The 13328-nt window shown below is 37.9% G+C and overlaps 2 protein-coding genes across 2 annotated transcripts; both read right to left on the reverse strand.

The window, feature by feature from the left end:
* Window positions 1–274: 274 nt before the first annotated feature.
* On the reverse strand, window positions 275–1216 carry LOC148776516 (olfactory receptor 4L1-like). The gene has a single exon (XM_088840318.1). The coding sequence runs from the start codon at window positions 1214–1216 to the stop codon at window positions 275–277; it is 942 nt and encodes a 313-aa protein (XP_088696444.1).
* A 9819-nt stretch (window positions 1217–11035) lies between these two features.
* On the reverse strand, window positions 11036–11977 carry LOC129563234 (olfactory receptor 4K13-like). The gene has a single exon (XM_088840319.1). The coding sequence runs from the start codon at window positions 11975–11977 to the stop codon at window positions 11036–11038; it is 942 nt and encodes a 313-aa protein (XP_088696445.1).
* Between the last annotated feature and the right edge of the window lie 1351 nt (window positions 11978–13328).

Below are 13328 nucleotides of genomic sequence, written 5' to 3' on the forward strand. Positions count from 1 at the left end.
ACATTTCTGGGTTTCCCACTATAGTTAGTGAGTCAGTTGTTTTTTTCTTCCTTATTTCTTTATTTAAGAAATTTAATCCCAGCTGAATTGAATTCAATTAAAAATTATTCTTTCAATAAAACAAATTATAGAGATATGATGATGGAGCATTTGGTAGGTTTAAAATACATTATGAATATTGAAAAAACCACAAAAGACAAATTAATACCAACTTATTCCAAGAGGTACTATATATGGATTATGGCCCATAAATCTTTGTCATCATGGTTGTTGCCTAGAAGGTCTTTCTGGAGCTCATATGTTGGGTCCTCAGTCTATTCATGGCTGCTTTCATCTCCTGATTTCTCAGAGTGTAAATAATGGGGTTCAGTAAAGGTGTGATAACTGAATAAAACACAGAAAGAAATTTATCCACTGAAAAACTACTAAATGGCCAAGCATAAATGAAGATACACGGCCCAAAGAACAGAGTGACCACTGTAATGTGAGCAGATAGTGTGGACAGAGCTTTGGAGAGACCACCAGAGGGTCGATGTGGAACAGTTACCAGAATGACAGTGTAGGAAATGAGCAAGAGTACGAAGGAGATGAAAGACAGTAGTCCACTGTCAGCAATTACTAGCAACTCCAGAACATAGGTCTTGGTGCAGGCGAGCTTTATAACCAGTGGGAGGTCACAGAAAATATTGTCTACTATATTGGGACCACAGAAGGGCAAGGTGATGGTAAAAACCATCTGGCTCATTGTATGCACAAAGCCAACAGCCCATGACAGCAGCACAGAGCCTCTGAGTATCCGGTTGTTCATGATGGCTGTGTAGTGAAGAGGTTTACATATTGCAAAGTACCGATCAACCGCCATAACTATGAGAAGTGTCATCTCAGTACCCCCTAAAAAGTGAAGGAAGAACATCTGAGCCATACAGCCCCATAGAGAAATAGTTTTATTCTCCCTGACAAAATCTGCAACCATCTTGGGGGTTGTGATTGTAGAAATAGACATATCAAGAAAGGAGAGGTTTCCAAGGAGGAAGTACATTGGTGTGGAGTGCAGATGAGAGTCCAAGGTTATGGTGACCACAATGAGAAGGTTTCCTGCCATAATTGCTGCATAGGCCAATAAAAATATGAAAAAAAAGAAAAGCTCAAGTTCCCAAGTGTTTGTGAGTCCTAACAAAAGAAACTCAGATATCATTGAGCTATTCATCGTTTTCATCAAGTTTGTGTACGTGTTTTCAGAAAGTCTTTAAAATGAAGGTAATCCAGAAAAAGTGATGATTTAATCTGTGACAGTTTTGAAGGTATGGGCATATAGAAAGTAGTATTTGATTCCTACAGAAAAAGAAAAGGTAGATATTTCTGAAAAATACAGTTTAATTGACTAATGCAAGCACATTACTCGTATACACTTTCACATTACTGCATTTATTTTTGGACAGAAAGGCAGAAAAGGGAAATGTATTGTAAAATTTTGTAAATATAGTTTGTGGGTATAGCTTTTCTCTTCACATTTATTTGTTGTTTTTGCCATGAGTTCATGAATTTGTGACCCCTGAGTTTAATGGATCATGTAATAATCAAATGGTCTTTGGTCATAAATTAATTCAAGTGGATTAGAATATAGTCATGTAACTTTTTGGCAACTACTTTTCAATCTTTTACCCTTTTCACCTTCCTAGTTTGAAATATTCAGATATGTTCATATGAGTTGATTTATATACCCACTCAGCAAATTGCTACAGTACTTTCTTCTCTCACCTATACTACATTCTCACCCTTCCCTTTCATCTCAAATATATATACCAAATGCTTTAACTTATTCCTGAAGGTTTAAACTGGCTACAGTCTGTCATGTGTCCCTATCTCCCCTAGGTAATAATAAAATAAGCTTCCCACAAAGTTTCTGCACAAGAACATAAATATTTCTGTGTTAATGTTTCTCTCTTCCTTTGTTCTTTCCTTCTCCCTCTGTCCCTCCCTCCTTCCCTTTCTCCTTTCCTTCCTTCTATTTTCTTTCTTTCCTTTTTTTTTTTTTCAGTTGTGTTCTGTATCTCATATTTTGTTCATGAATAAAACTCTTAGCCTCTGCCTTTTGTCTATTTCCCTGACTCTCTTGTTGCTGGATTCCTGGCTGGAGTTGTCTTTCTTGTCTCTTTGCGTTCTCTGTGTAAATGATCTCCAAACAACCATCAAGTCTTTCACAACTATTGCTTTTTTTCCCCCTTGGCTCCTAAATGCTTACTTTTTGGTGATGATTGCTTTCCTCTGACTTTTCAAACTTTGTCCAGACTGACTCTTGATAATTCCTGGTTCAAATATCGTTGATACTTGTACTGTTTTTCCACAATGAGTGGGCACTGGTGGCTTACTTTTGTCTATTTTTCTCTTTGATTTAGATTTTTTGGCCCCATCTTCCTGTTTCTTTTTTTTTTCCTTTAAAAAACTATTAGTGGCACATACCAGCTGCACAGACACAGAGACAGAATCACAGATATACACACATATGCTTATACCAAGTTCTAGTTCTAGAGTACAAGGACAGAATGTGGAGAATTTACTCTGAATTTCCCTTTTTTTTCTTTATAGTTCACGAAATATTCAGAAGTTATTGCTTAGTCCAGTTATCAAAACTTGGAAAAAAAAAACAAAACACTGAACCAAGGGTCAAGAACCAAATTTTAGTCCTGCCCTAATATGTACCAGGGAAACATACTCTTTAATTCTTTTCAACATTGATACAGTTTTCTATAAAAATAAAATAATATCTACTCTTCAACCTCTTGTTTTTGTTGTTCAGTTGCTCAGTTGTGTCCAGCTCTTTGCGACCCCATGAATCACAGCATGCCAGGCCTCCCTGTCCACCACCAACTGCCGGAATTCACTCAAACTCACGTCTGTCGAGTTGGTGATGCCATACAGCCATCTCATTCTCTGTCGGCCCCTTCTCCTCCCACCCCCTATCCCTCAGCTCTTCACATGAGGTGGCCAAAGTATTGGAGTTTCAGCTTTAGCATCAGTCCTTCCAAAGAACACCCAGGACTGATCTCCTTTAGAATGGACTGGTTGGATCTCCTTGCTATCCAAGGGACTTGCAACAGATTCTCTAGCACCACAGTTTGAAAGCAGCAATTCTTTGGTACTTAACCTTCTTTATGGTCCAACTCTAACATCCATACATGACTACTGGAAAAGCCATAGCTTTGGCTATACAGACCTTGTTGGCAAAGTGATGTCTCTGCTTTGTAATATGCTGTCTAGGTTTGTCATAGCTTTTCTTCCAAGGAATAAGCATTTTTTAATTTCATGGCTGCAGTCACCACTTGCGTTGATTTTGGAGCCCAAGAAAATAAAGTCTGTCTCTGTTTCCACTTTTTTCCCAAGTATTGGCCACGAGGTGATGGGACCAGATGCCATAATCTTCATTTTTTGAATGTTTAGTTTTAATTCAGCCTTTTCACTCTTCTCTTTCACCTTCATCAAGCTGTTCTTTAGTTCCTCTGCACTTTCTGCCACTAGGATGGTGTCATTGGCATATCTGAGGTTATTAATAATTCTCCCAGCTATCTTGATTCCAGCATGTGTTTCATCCAGCCTGGCATATTGCATGATGTACTCTACATGAGAAGGAAATGCAACACACTCCAGTATTCTTGCCTGGAGAATCCCATGGAGGGAGGAGTCTGGTAGGCTACAGTCTGGTAGGCTACAGTCCATGGGGTCACAAAGAGTCAGACATGACTGAGTGACTTCACTATCACTATCACTCTACATGTAAGTTAAATAAGCCAGGTGACAATATGCAGCCTTGACGTACTCCTTTTCCAATATTGAGCCAGTCCATTGTTCCCTGTCCAGTTTTAATTGTTGTTCCTTGATCTGCATACAGATTACACAGGAGACAGTTAAGATGGTCTGGTATTCCCATCTCTTTAAGAATTTTCCACAGGCAAAGGCTTTAGCATTGTCAATGAAGAAGAAATAGATGTTTTTCTGGAATTCCCTTTCTTTTTCTGTGATTGAATAGATGTTGGCAATTTGATCTCTGGTTCATCTGCCTTTCCTAAATCCAGGTTATACATCTAGAGGTTCTTGGTTCACATACTGTTAAAGCCTAGCTTGAAGGATTTTGATCTATTTTTGTGTTATTTTATTCTACACATAGGTGCTAAATACTTATGTGCATTCCCCAAATTCTATCTTTAACTTTATCTTGTTTCCTGGTGATTGTGAGGATACTCAAACCAATAAGGACCACAGGAGGATTTTTACTCTGCAAGAATTGGTAAAGTACACTTAGTGTTAATGAAAATGTTTTTCCTTATTAAATATAAGTGATAATTTTAAAAGAGTTGTTGTCATCATCATTGGTATTATATTTAATGCAATAGAATAGTCTACATAATATTTATGAAATTATCAAAATTATGCACTCTTCGATCTCAAAATACTAATAGAAGAAAACCTTGAGGAGAATCCTAAAAGTAATTTTTATAGTTTATTATGTAAAATTGGAAAATTAAAAGCAAAAATTATATTTATTAATTTATGCTTTTAAAAAAATTTGCAAGCATATTTGTAAAATATATCCATCTAAATGCACATAAACATGATTCAAATATGTTATGATACAAAATAATTCATTTTTACAATTTTTGCTGCTGCTGCTGCTGCTGCTGCTGCTAAGTCACTTCAGTTGTGTCCGACTCTGTGTGACCCCATAGACGGAAGCCCACCAGGCTCCCCCGTCCCTGGGATTCTCCAGGCAAGAACACTGGAGTGGGTTGCCATTTCCTTCTCCAATGTGTGAAAGTGAAAAGTGAAAGTGAAGTCGCTCAGTCGTGTCTGACCCTTAGCGACCCCTCGGACTGCAGCCTACCAGGCTCCTCCATCCATGGGATTTTCTAGGCAATAGTACTGGAGTGGCTTGCCATTGCCTTCTCCGTTACAATTTTTACATATGATCAAATGTGAAATATTTTTGAAATACTCACTCTTCTACTCAGACACAGGTAAAAATAAGTTAGAATCAGAAAAATAATGCGGTTATTGCTAACTTGAGGCACAGTTTAAAACTCACGTAAAAAGTTTAAATTTTTGAGTGGTATGTATTTATACAAATAATATTGAACTGAAAAGGAATGAAAAAATAATTGAATAACGCTCAATCAGGCAAGGTTTGGTTTTTCTCTAGCAGAAATTTCTGAGAATGGGATGGTTACCTGTGACTGGGGAGCCTAGCTCTTTCTGTGCTGTTTATGTGACTAAATGAGTAAGAATTATTAGTTCATCTATGGTGCAAACTTGAAGAAAGAAAACTATGTTTAATATTCTGTGTCTATATTCAGTAATAAAGCCTTTCTACACATTTTCATAAAAGCACTTAATGTATGTGGAGATATGTAACTGGAAGCTCTTTTGTTAAGTAATAAAGGCTGTGAAGTTTGTATTGATCTTGAATTTTTTTAATGATTATTTATCCTCATAGTGTTAAGCTATGTATGGATTAGATAACCCATGAGTAATATTCACTTATCACAAAAAATGTTTGACATGTGAACAGTCAGATTTTCTGCCAAAATAACCATTATAAATATTTTCCTAATTAAAAAATAAGCTTGCACAGTTGGTAGAAAAGTTCCAACATTATATGTGCCCAAAGAACTCTTTTCCCATCTCAAGTTTAAAATATTAAAGTATGTATTTGTTATAAATGTAGGTAGAAAAAGGTGGTAAGTTTAGAAAAATTGGAAATAGTCCTTAGGTTACAAAATCACCAAGACAAATATATTAGCAGTATAATTAGACAATCATATTGAATAGAAGGTTTGTTACTTCAGAAAAATAAATATAGACTTGAGGGGAAATCTTTTAGATATTCTTTTAAATTAATCACATTTAATTTAGAATTCCATAAGTGTTTTCTCAGTTGAAGTAAATATCCAATGTAGGAAAGTAAAAATATGAAGAATTAAATGAACATAAAATAAAATAAGTCAATGTTTTACATTTTCTTGATATGCAATTTTTATTAGACTATATTTTGGACTGGCTAAAGATGTTAAATGTAGCCAAGCATGAAACTGATTTTTTGTTATTTTACCACATTTTAAATTATTTTGTCTTTTTATAAAATAGTGGTTAAACAATAAACAAACTCAAATTTATGTTCTCAAAATACAAACTCAAATTATAAATCTGACCCTTTAGATCAGGATGTCAGTGGTATTTTTCCATCACAGACTGGCTTTCTTCTTATTAAAACTGGGTAAATTTGTCCAGATGATATCTGACCCAAGTTGTATTTTACCGTTGCCTTCATGATCAGAATAATCTGGTTTTCATTAATTTCGAGGTTTCATATACAAAGTTTCCTCCTTTATTAAAGTATACAGTTTCTCTACGTTATTAGCACTGCTATTTAAACCTACCAGTTCTAGCTGAGGAATGGCCTCTTCAAAGATACGTAGACACAGTAAGATTCTGAATATATATTTATCTTTTATGCCTCTGTGGATATACATGACAATCATTTGCAGGTCAGAAAGAAAAAAGACACAAAACACATACATAAGGTGTAGATTAGTGATTAACGCCCAGAGGGAATTATTAGAGTAAAAGTGCTAGTTAGTTGTCTCTAGAGTTCAGAGTAAGGACTTAGTCTCTCATTATTTAAGTTGATTATGAATTCATCAAGTGTATGAGTTGTGTGGAGTCTCCCTAATAAGTGCTTTCCAGAAAAAAAGCATTAACTTAAGTGTTTTGGTTGGCAGAGGGTAAGCAAATTCATGAAAATGGATCTACCATAGATGATGGACTTGAGGAAACTATAATTCTATTCATTTGGCTTTACAATCTGAATATTTATAATTTGATAATTGAATGCATTTTTTCAATTAGAATTAAAATAAATAGATACACACAGAGCAAGGCATGTAAGGAAATTCATAGACTATAGACTAGTTCTTAGCACAGAGAAAACTTTCCTTTTACTCTGTAAGGGAATAAGAGAGAGAGAAAGAGAAAGAAGCACACACACTCATGAACTAGAACAAGCAGAGGAGGCCTTCACCAGTGAAGTGAAGTGAAGACGCTCAGTCATGTTTGACTCATTGCGATCCCATGGGCTGTACCCTACTAGGCTCCTCCATCTATGGGATTTTCCAGGCAAGAGTACTGGAGTGGGTTGCCATTTCCTTCTCCAGAGGCTCTTCCCGACCCATGGACCGAACCCAGGTCTCCCACATTAAAGGCAGACACTTTACTGTCTGAGCCACCAGGGAAACCCCTGGCCTTCACCAGGGTGATCAAAATGATATATGGTACTCAATAAGTGATTAGTTAGTGGAGTTTAGCAGATTTGGAATTTCATGTATTCTTACAATTATGTTTAACTTCATGATGGCTCAACAGTATTAAAAGAATATTATGGAGGTTACAATAAACTGTGGAACATTCTGAAAGAGATGGGAATACCAGAATCTGACCTGCCTCTTGAGAAACCTGTATGCAGGTCAGGAAGCAACAGTTAGAACTGGACATGGAACAACAGACTGGTTCCAGATAGGAAAAGGAGTACGTCAAGGTTGTATATTGTCACCCTGCTTATTTAATTTATATGCAGAGTACATCATGAGGAACGCTGGGCTAGAAGAAGCACAAGCTGGAATCAAGATTGCCGGGAGAAATATCAATAACCTCAGATATGCAGATGATACCACCCTTATGGCAGAAAGCGAAGAGGAACTCAAAGGCCTCTTGATGAAAGTGAAAGAGGAGAGTGAAAAGGTTGGCTTGAAGCTCAACTTTCAGAAAATGAAGATCATGGCATCTGGTCCCATCACTTCATGGGAAATAGATGGGGAAACAGTGGAAACAGTGTCAGACTTTATTTTTGGGGGCTCCAAAATCACTGCGGATGCTGATTGCAGCCATGAAACTAAAAGACGCTTACTCTTTGGAAGGAAAGTTATGACGAACGTAGATAGCATATTAAAAAGCAGAGACATTACTTTGCCAACAAAGGTCCATCTAGTCAAGGCAATGGTTTTACCCGTGGTCACGTATGGATGTGAGAGTTGGACTGTGAAGAAAGCTGATTGCTGAAGAATTGATGCTTTTGAACTGTGGTGCTGGAGAAGACTCTTGAGAGTCCCTTGTACTGCAAGGAGATCCAACCAGTCCATTCTAAAGGAGATCAATCCTGGGTGTCCATTGGAAGGACTGACGCTAAAGCTGAAACTGCAATACTTTGGCCACCTCATGCAACGAGTTGACTCACTGGAAAAGACTCTGATCCTGGGAGGGATTGGGGGTGGGAGGAGACGGGGACGACAGAGAATGAGATGGCTGGATGGCATCACCGACTCGATGGACATGAGTTTGAGTGAACTCCAGGAGTTGGTGATGGTCAGGGAGGCCTGACATGCTGTGATTCATGGGGTCGCAAAGAGTCGGACACAACTGAGTGACTGAACTGAACTGAACTGAATGGAGGTTACTACAGTAAAACTTTTATGGTAAAACGTAATTAAGTAGGTAAATTTCTAAGGGCTATCTGAGTAGCAATACATGAGTGCAGAGGATTTCTCCTGTTTGAGGAATTTTTCTGTCTTTATTCTTATATGTAACTTTTGAACTGTGGTACTGGAGAAGACTCTTGAGAGTCCCTTGGACTGCAAGGAGATCCAACCAGTCCATTCTAAAGGAGATCAATCCTGGGTGTTCATTGGAAGGACTGATGCTAAAGCTGAAACTCCAATACTTTGGCCACCTCATGTGAAGAGTTGACTCACTGGAAAAGAGTCTAATGTTGGGAAGGATTGGGGGTGGGAGGAGAAGGGGACGACAGAGAATGAGATGGCTGGATGGCATCACCGACTCTGTGGACATGAGTTTGAGTGAACTCCAGGAGTTGGTGATGGACAGGGAGGCCTGGCGTGCTGTGATTCATGGGGTCGTGGAGAGTCGGACACGACTGAGCAACTGAACTGAACTGAACTCTGCCATGTCTCCTCAATTAAAATCCTCTTGAAAAGGTTACAAGAAAATGAGGGTTGTAAATATATGATAAATATGATTCATTTCCAAAGCCCATAGTAAATATTGCTAATAAATTTTTTATTCTTTCTAACTGAACCTCAGAATTTTTTTCAATGTAGTTCTCCAGGCAACTGCCAGCAATTAGAATGCCATTAGAAAAGTATTTCAGCTAAGGAGATATACACCTCAACATAGCATGACCTTTGAGGAGATGTTTGCAAGAGAGCCGAGCATTCTTAAAAATAGAAATTAGAAGGATAATATGAGCACAATATTGATATCCAGATGAGATTACCCATACCAGTTGTTAAGGATTGTACACATTTAATTTTTCAGAATAAACTTAAATATTTGGTGCACAATGTCTAAGGTCAAAGTAAAACAGGGTGATGTATTGCTTCTCATCCTGTTTGTGATGCCAATTCATACTGTGTTCTCTGTTCCTTGAACCCATGGTAGATAAGGTGCAAGTGGGGAAGCTGGAAGAAAACCACAGCACAACCTCTCTCTAGGCTGGCACAGCGGTCATAACTGTGTTCTCTCCTGGCTGATGCGGCAGTGGTAGCAGCAGTCACGCTGTCTTCTCTCCTCTTGTGGCTTACCCAACGGACACAGCCGTGATGCAGCAGTAATGCCACTGCTCTCTAGGTGGAGTTCATATATCTGTATCACACAAAGTAGCTCACAGGCCAGCAGCACCTGGTGATGTGAATGCACAGCGCTCCAAGTGATCAGAGCTGTTACATAATCATTATTTGCAAAATGTGGGGCAAGAGCATGAGGCTGTAGGGTGAGAGAGCCTGACCATGCCATCCTGGCTAATTTGCTTTTTCCCTACAGGCAGATACAATCGAACACAAGGGAAAAAACAAATAAGATGAAAATGAGAGGAAATATGCCTTATTCCAGGTTCCTTGTTTTGCAATATGTTAATAAAATACATCAAAAGAGGTGATCCTGAAGATGTTTGCGTAATTTAGGTTTTCAATACGTCTTTAGAAGGACTCTTTGCAATGTTTCCATAAACTCACTGAATCATTAATAAATTCAGATTTGTAACCTCAAATAGCCCACTATTTTCTCTGTGTTCATTTCTATTACAATTTATTCTCCACTTAAGAAGACAAACCTTCATGACACTTTAGAAGTATGTTGAATCTATTCTCAAACCTCCCATTTTCAAAACTCTTTAATTGCTTTATGTTGCTAAAAACTAGGATTCACGAGGCCTAAATACTCTGGTCTCTGCCTTTCTATATAATCTCTGCACATGTCTTTCTTCCTTTTAGTCATCAACCTCCCTCATAAATGTCTGTCTTTGGTACCTAATATGAATTTCTCACTCTACAATATCCATATAAACTTTTCCTTCTTCCTGGAATGCTCTTTTTCCCACTCAAATGTCTATTCTTTAGCTTTTTTAATGCTTTTCTGTGAAGACTTCTTAATATGATCTTCTAACATCACCACGCCTAATATGGATGCCTCCTCATTACTCCCTGCAAGGCAGAGAGCAGTGTTGTGTGATAACCACGTGTGTGTATTATTTATTTTAAACATTCATAAGAGTTCCCTTGAATTCTAAAACAAGGAGTTAAAGGAGGCAATGAATGTAAGCTTCTTGATGTATTACATTTGTGCTAAGAATATTTTCCAATAAAATAAAAAGATACCTTATTTTCCTCACATTTAGTAAGGTAGAAATTTAATATTATTTAACATTTGATTTCAATTATTTGAAGAAATATTTATATGATCTTCCCTGGTGGCTAAGCCATAAAGAATCCACTTGCCAGTGTAGGAAATATGGGTTAAATCCCTGGATAAAGAAGATCTCCTGGAGGAGGAAATAGTAATCCACTCCATGGCAGTGGAGCCTCTTGGGCTACCATTCATGGGGTTGCAAAGAGTCAGACAACACTGAGCAGCTAAACAATAACAATAACAGCCCCCAAATTGCAGGGAACAAAAAATGATCGTATACAGCAGACAATATTTAGGGGGTGAACCAGGAACCAATATGCTGGTTGCTCAGTCTCTTAATGGCTGCCTTCATTTCCTGATTCCTCAGAGTATAAATAATTGGATTAAGGAGAGGAGTGATGACAGAGTACAACATAGACAGAAATTTATCTACAGAGTAACTATTAAATGGGAAAGCATAGATGAAGATGGCAGGGCCAAAGAAGAGAGTGACGACAGTGATGTGAGCAGACAGTGTGGACAGAGCCTCAGAGGGTGCACTGGAGGAGTGCTGCCAGATGGTGAGCAGCATGGCCACGTAAGATACGAGCAAAAGAATGAAGCAGATCAGGGGCAAGAGCCCGCTGTTCACGATCACCAAGAGCTCCAGGATGTAAGGATCAGTGCAGGCAAGCTTGATGACCAGGGGGAGGTCGCAAAAAAAGCTGTCCAATACATTGGGACCGCAGAAAGGCAAACCCACCATAAAAACCATCTGGCTTGTAGTATGGATAAGCCCAATCACCCATGAGAGCAGTAGAAGCCCAGTGAGCACCCTGTGACTCACGATGGTCTTGTAGTGCAAGGGTTTGCATGTGGCAACATACCTATCAATGGCCAGAGCTATCAGAAGAGACATCTCTCCACCCCCAAAGAAGTGCATAGAGAACATCTGGATCAGGCAGCCCCACCAGGAGATGGTCTTGTGTTTTCTGAGGAAGTCTGAAGTCACTTTGGGAATTGCAGCAGAAGAAAGACATACATCAAAAAATGATAAATTTGCCAGGAAGAAATACATGGGGGAGTGAAGATGGTTATCAACTATCACAGAGATGACAATGAGGAGGTTTCCTACTAGGACGGCGACATAGACCAGCAAGAAGATTGCAAAAAAGAATATGTGAGTTTCTTGAGAAGTAGAAAGTCCCACCAAAATGAACTCAGAAACACTTGATCTGTTATTCAGGAGATCCATTCATCCTTCTGCAGAAGCTGTCTGAAAAGGGAAAACAAAGAGGGTGTGATAGGAAGTAACAGATCAGGGAACTTAATATCTACTTAAGCATTTTACCTTTTATTCAGAGTAATGACAGTTTGGCAGTAGGACTGCTTTTTAGGTATTTAGCAGTTGGAGATATTTCACAGGACCTTGAGACCATAAAAAGGTGATGATTATGGACCAAGTTAAATCAAATTTTCTGATGGTTAGTGCAAAGCAAGTTCAGTTAGACACAGAAAACTTGTCTCCTTTCATGTTCAACTCCAGATCACACTGTGTATTAGAGTGACAAAGGAGAGTTTTCAAAATCTACTGAAGGTAGATTTTTATCTTTTGTGAATCTCAAGAAGTACATTATGATATCCTCAGTATGCAGTAATAAGTTTACTTTACTAAAAAAGATATTATGAAGACCAATTCAAGCCTAAAGCAGCATGAAGAAAATAAATAACAAAAATTATAGCAAAAATTAAATGTAGAATTCAGAGAAAGATAACAAAAGAAACCAGTGAAACCAAGACCTGGTTGTTAAAAAAAAATGAATTAAAGCAATGATACTCTAAACAGGCTAAAAAGGAAAGAGAAGATGCAATTTAGAAAAATCAGAAATGAAGGAGAATTCGTCACTACTGGTCTACTCATCCCATAAACATTATGAGGATAGTAAATAACTCTATAAAATAAATAAAAAAACTATTGCCAAAATCACATTATGTGCATTATGCTTCCTAAAGTAGATTGATTAAAGACATGTATTGTTGATAGAAAGTTAAGTATTGAGACAGCTCCATGGTTTACTGAGATCAAACCCTATTCATTTACACCTGAAACACCAGATTAACTCTCAAAAGTGCAGATACTCATTTCATTTATTTTTCTAAATCTTCCCTTTATGTGGCTAGGTAAATAAGTTTATTCCATCTGTGCATTCTTGCCCTGCATGCTGCATACTGTCACTTCACTTGTGTTCAACTCTGTGTGACCCTGTGGATGGTAGCCTGCCAGGCAAGAATACTGTGGGTTGCTTTGCCTTCCTCCAGAGGATCTTTCTGACCCAGGGATATCAGTTGCATCTCCTGCATTGGCAGGCGAGTGTTGCAAAATCCGTGACCGATTTTATCTGATATTTGCTTTTTAACTCACATATTTTCATAAATACAATGAGTATGTAGAAATACCAAAAATACTGTTACTAAGACCATGAGCTAGTGATGTAACCAAGGTAGTCCTGTTCAACTTTTCACTCAAAGAGATGTAAGAAGCAGGGTGACTGAATTGTTTACCATTGTGCATCTAAACAAACAAACTAAAAGTATGATGAACTGTT

Source organism: Moschus berezovskii, chromosome 9 (assembly GCF_049115385.1).
Source record: "Moschus berezovskii isolate FMDL1 chromosome 9, NW_MosBer_1.0, whole genome shotgun sequence".
In the NCBI taxonomy this organism is placed as follows: Eukaryota; Metazoa; Chordata; class Mammalia; order Artiodactyla; family Moschidae; genus Moschus; species Moschus berezovskii.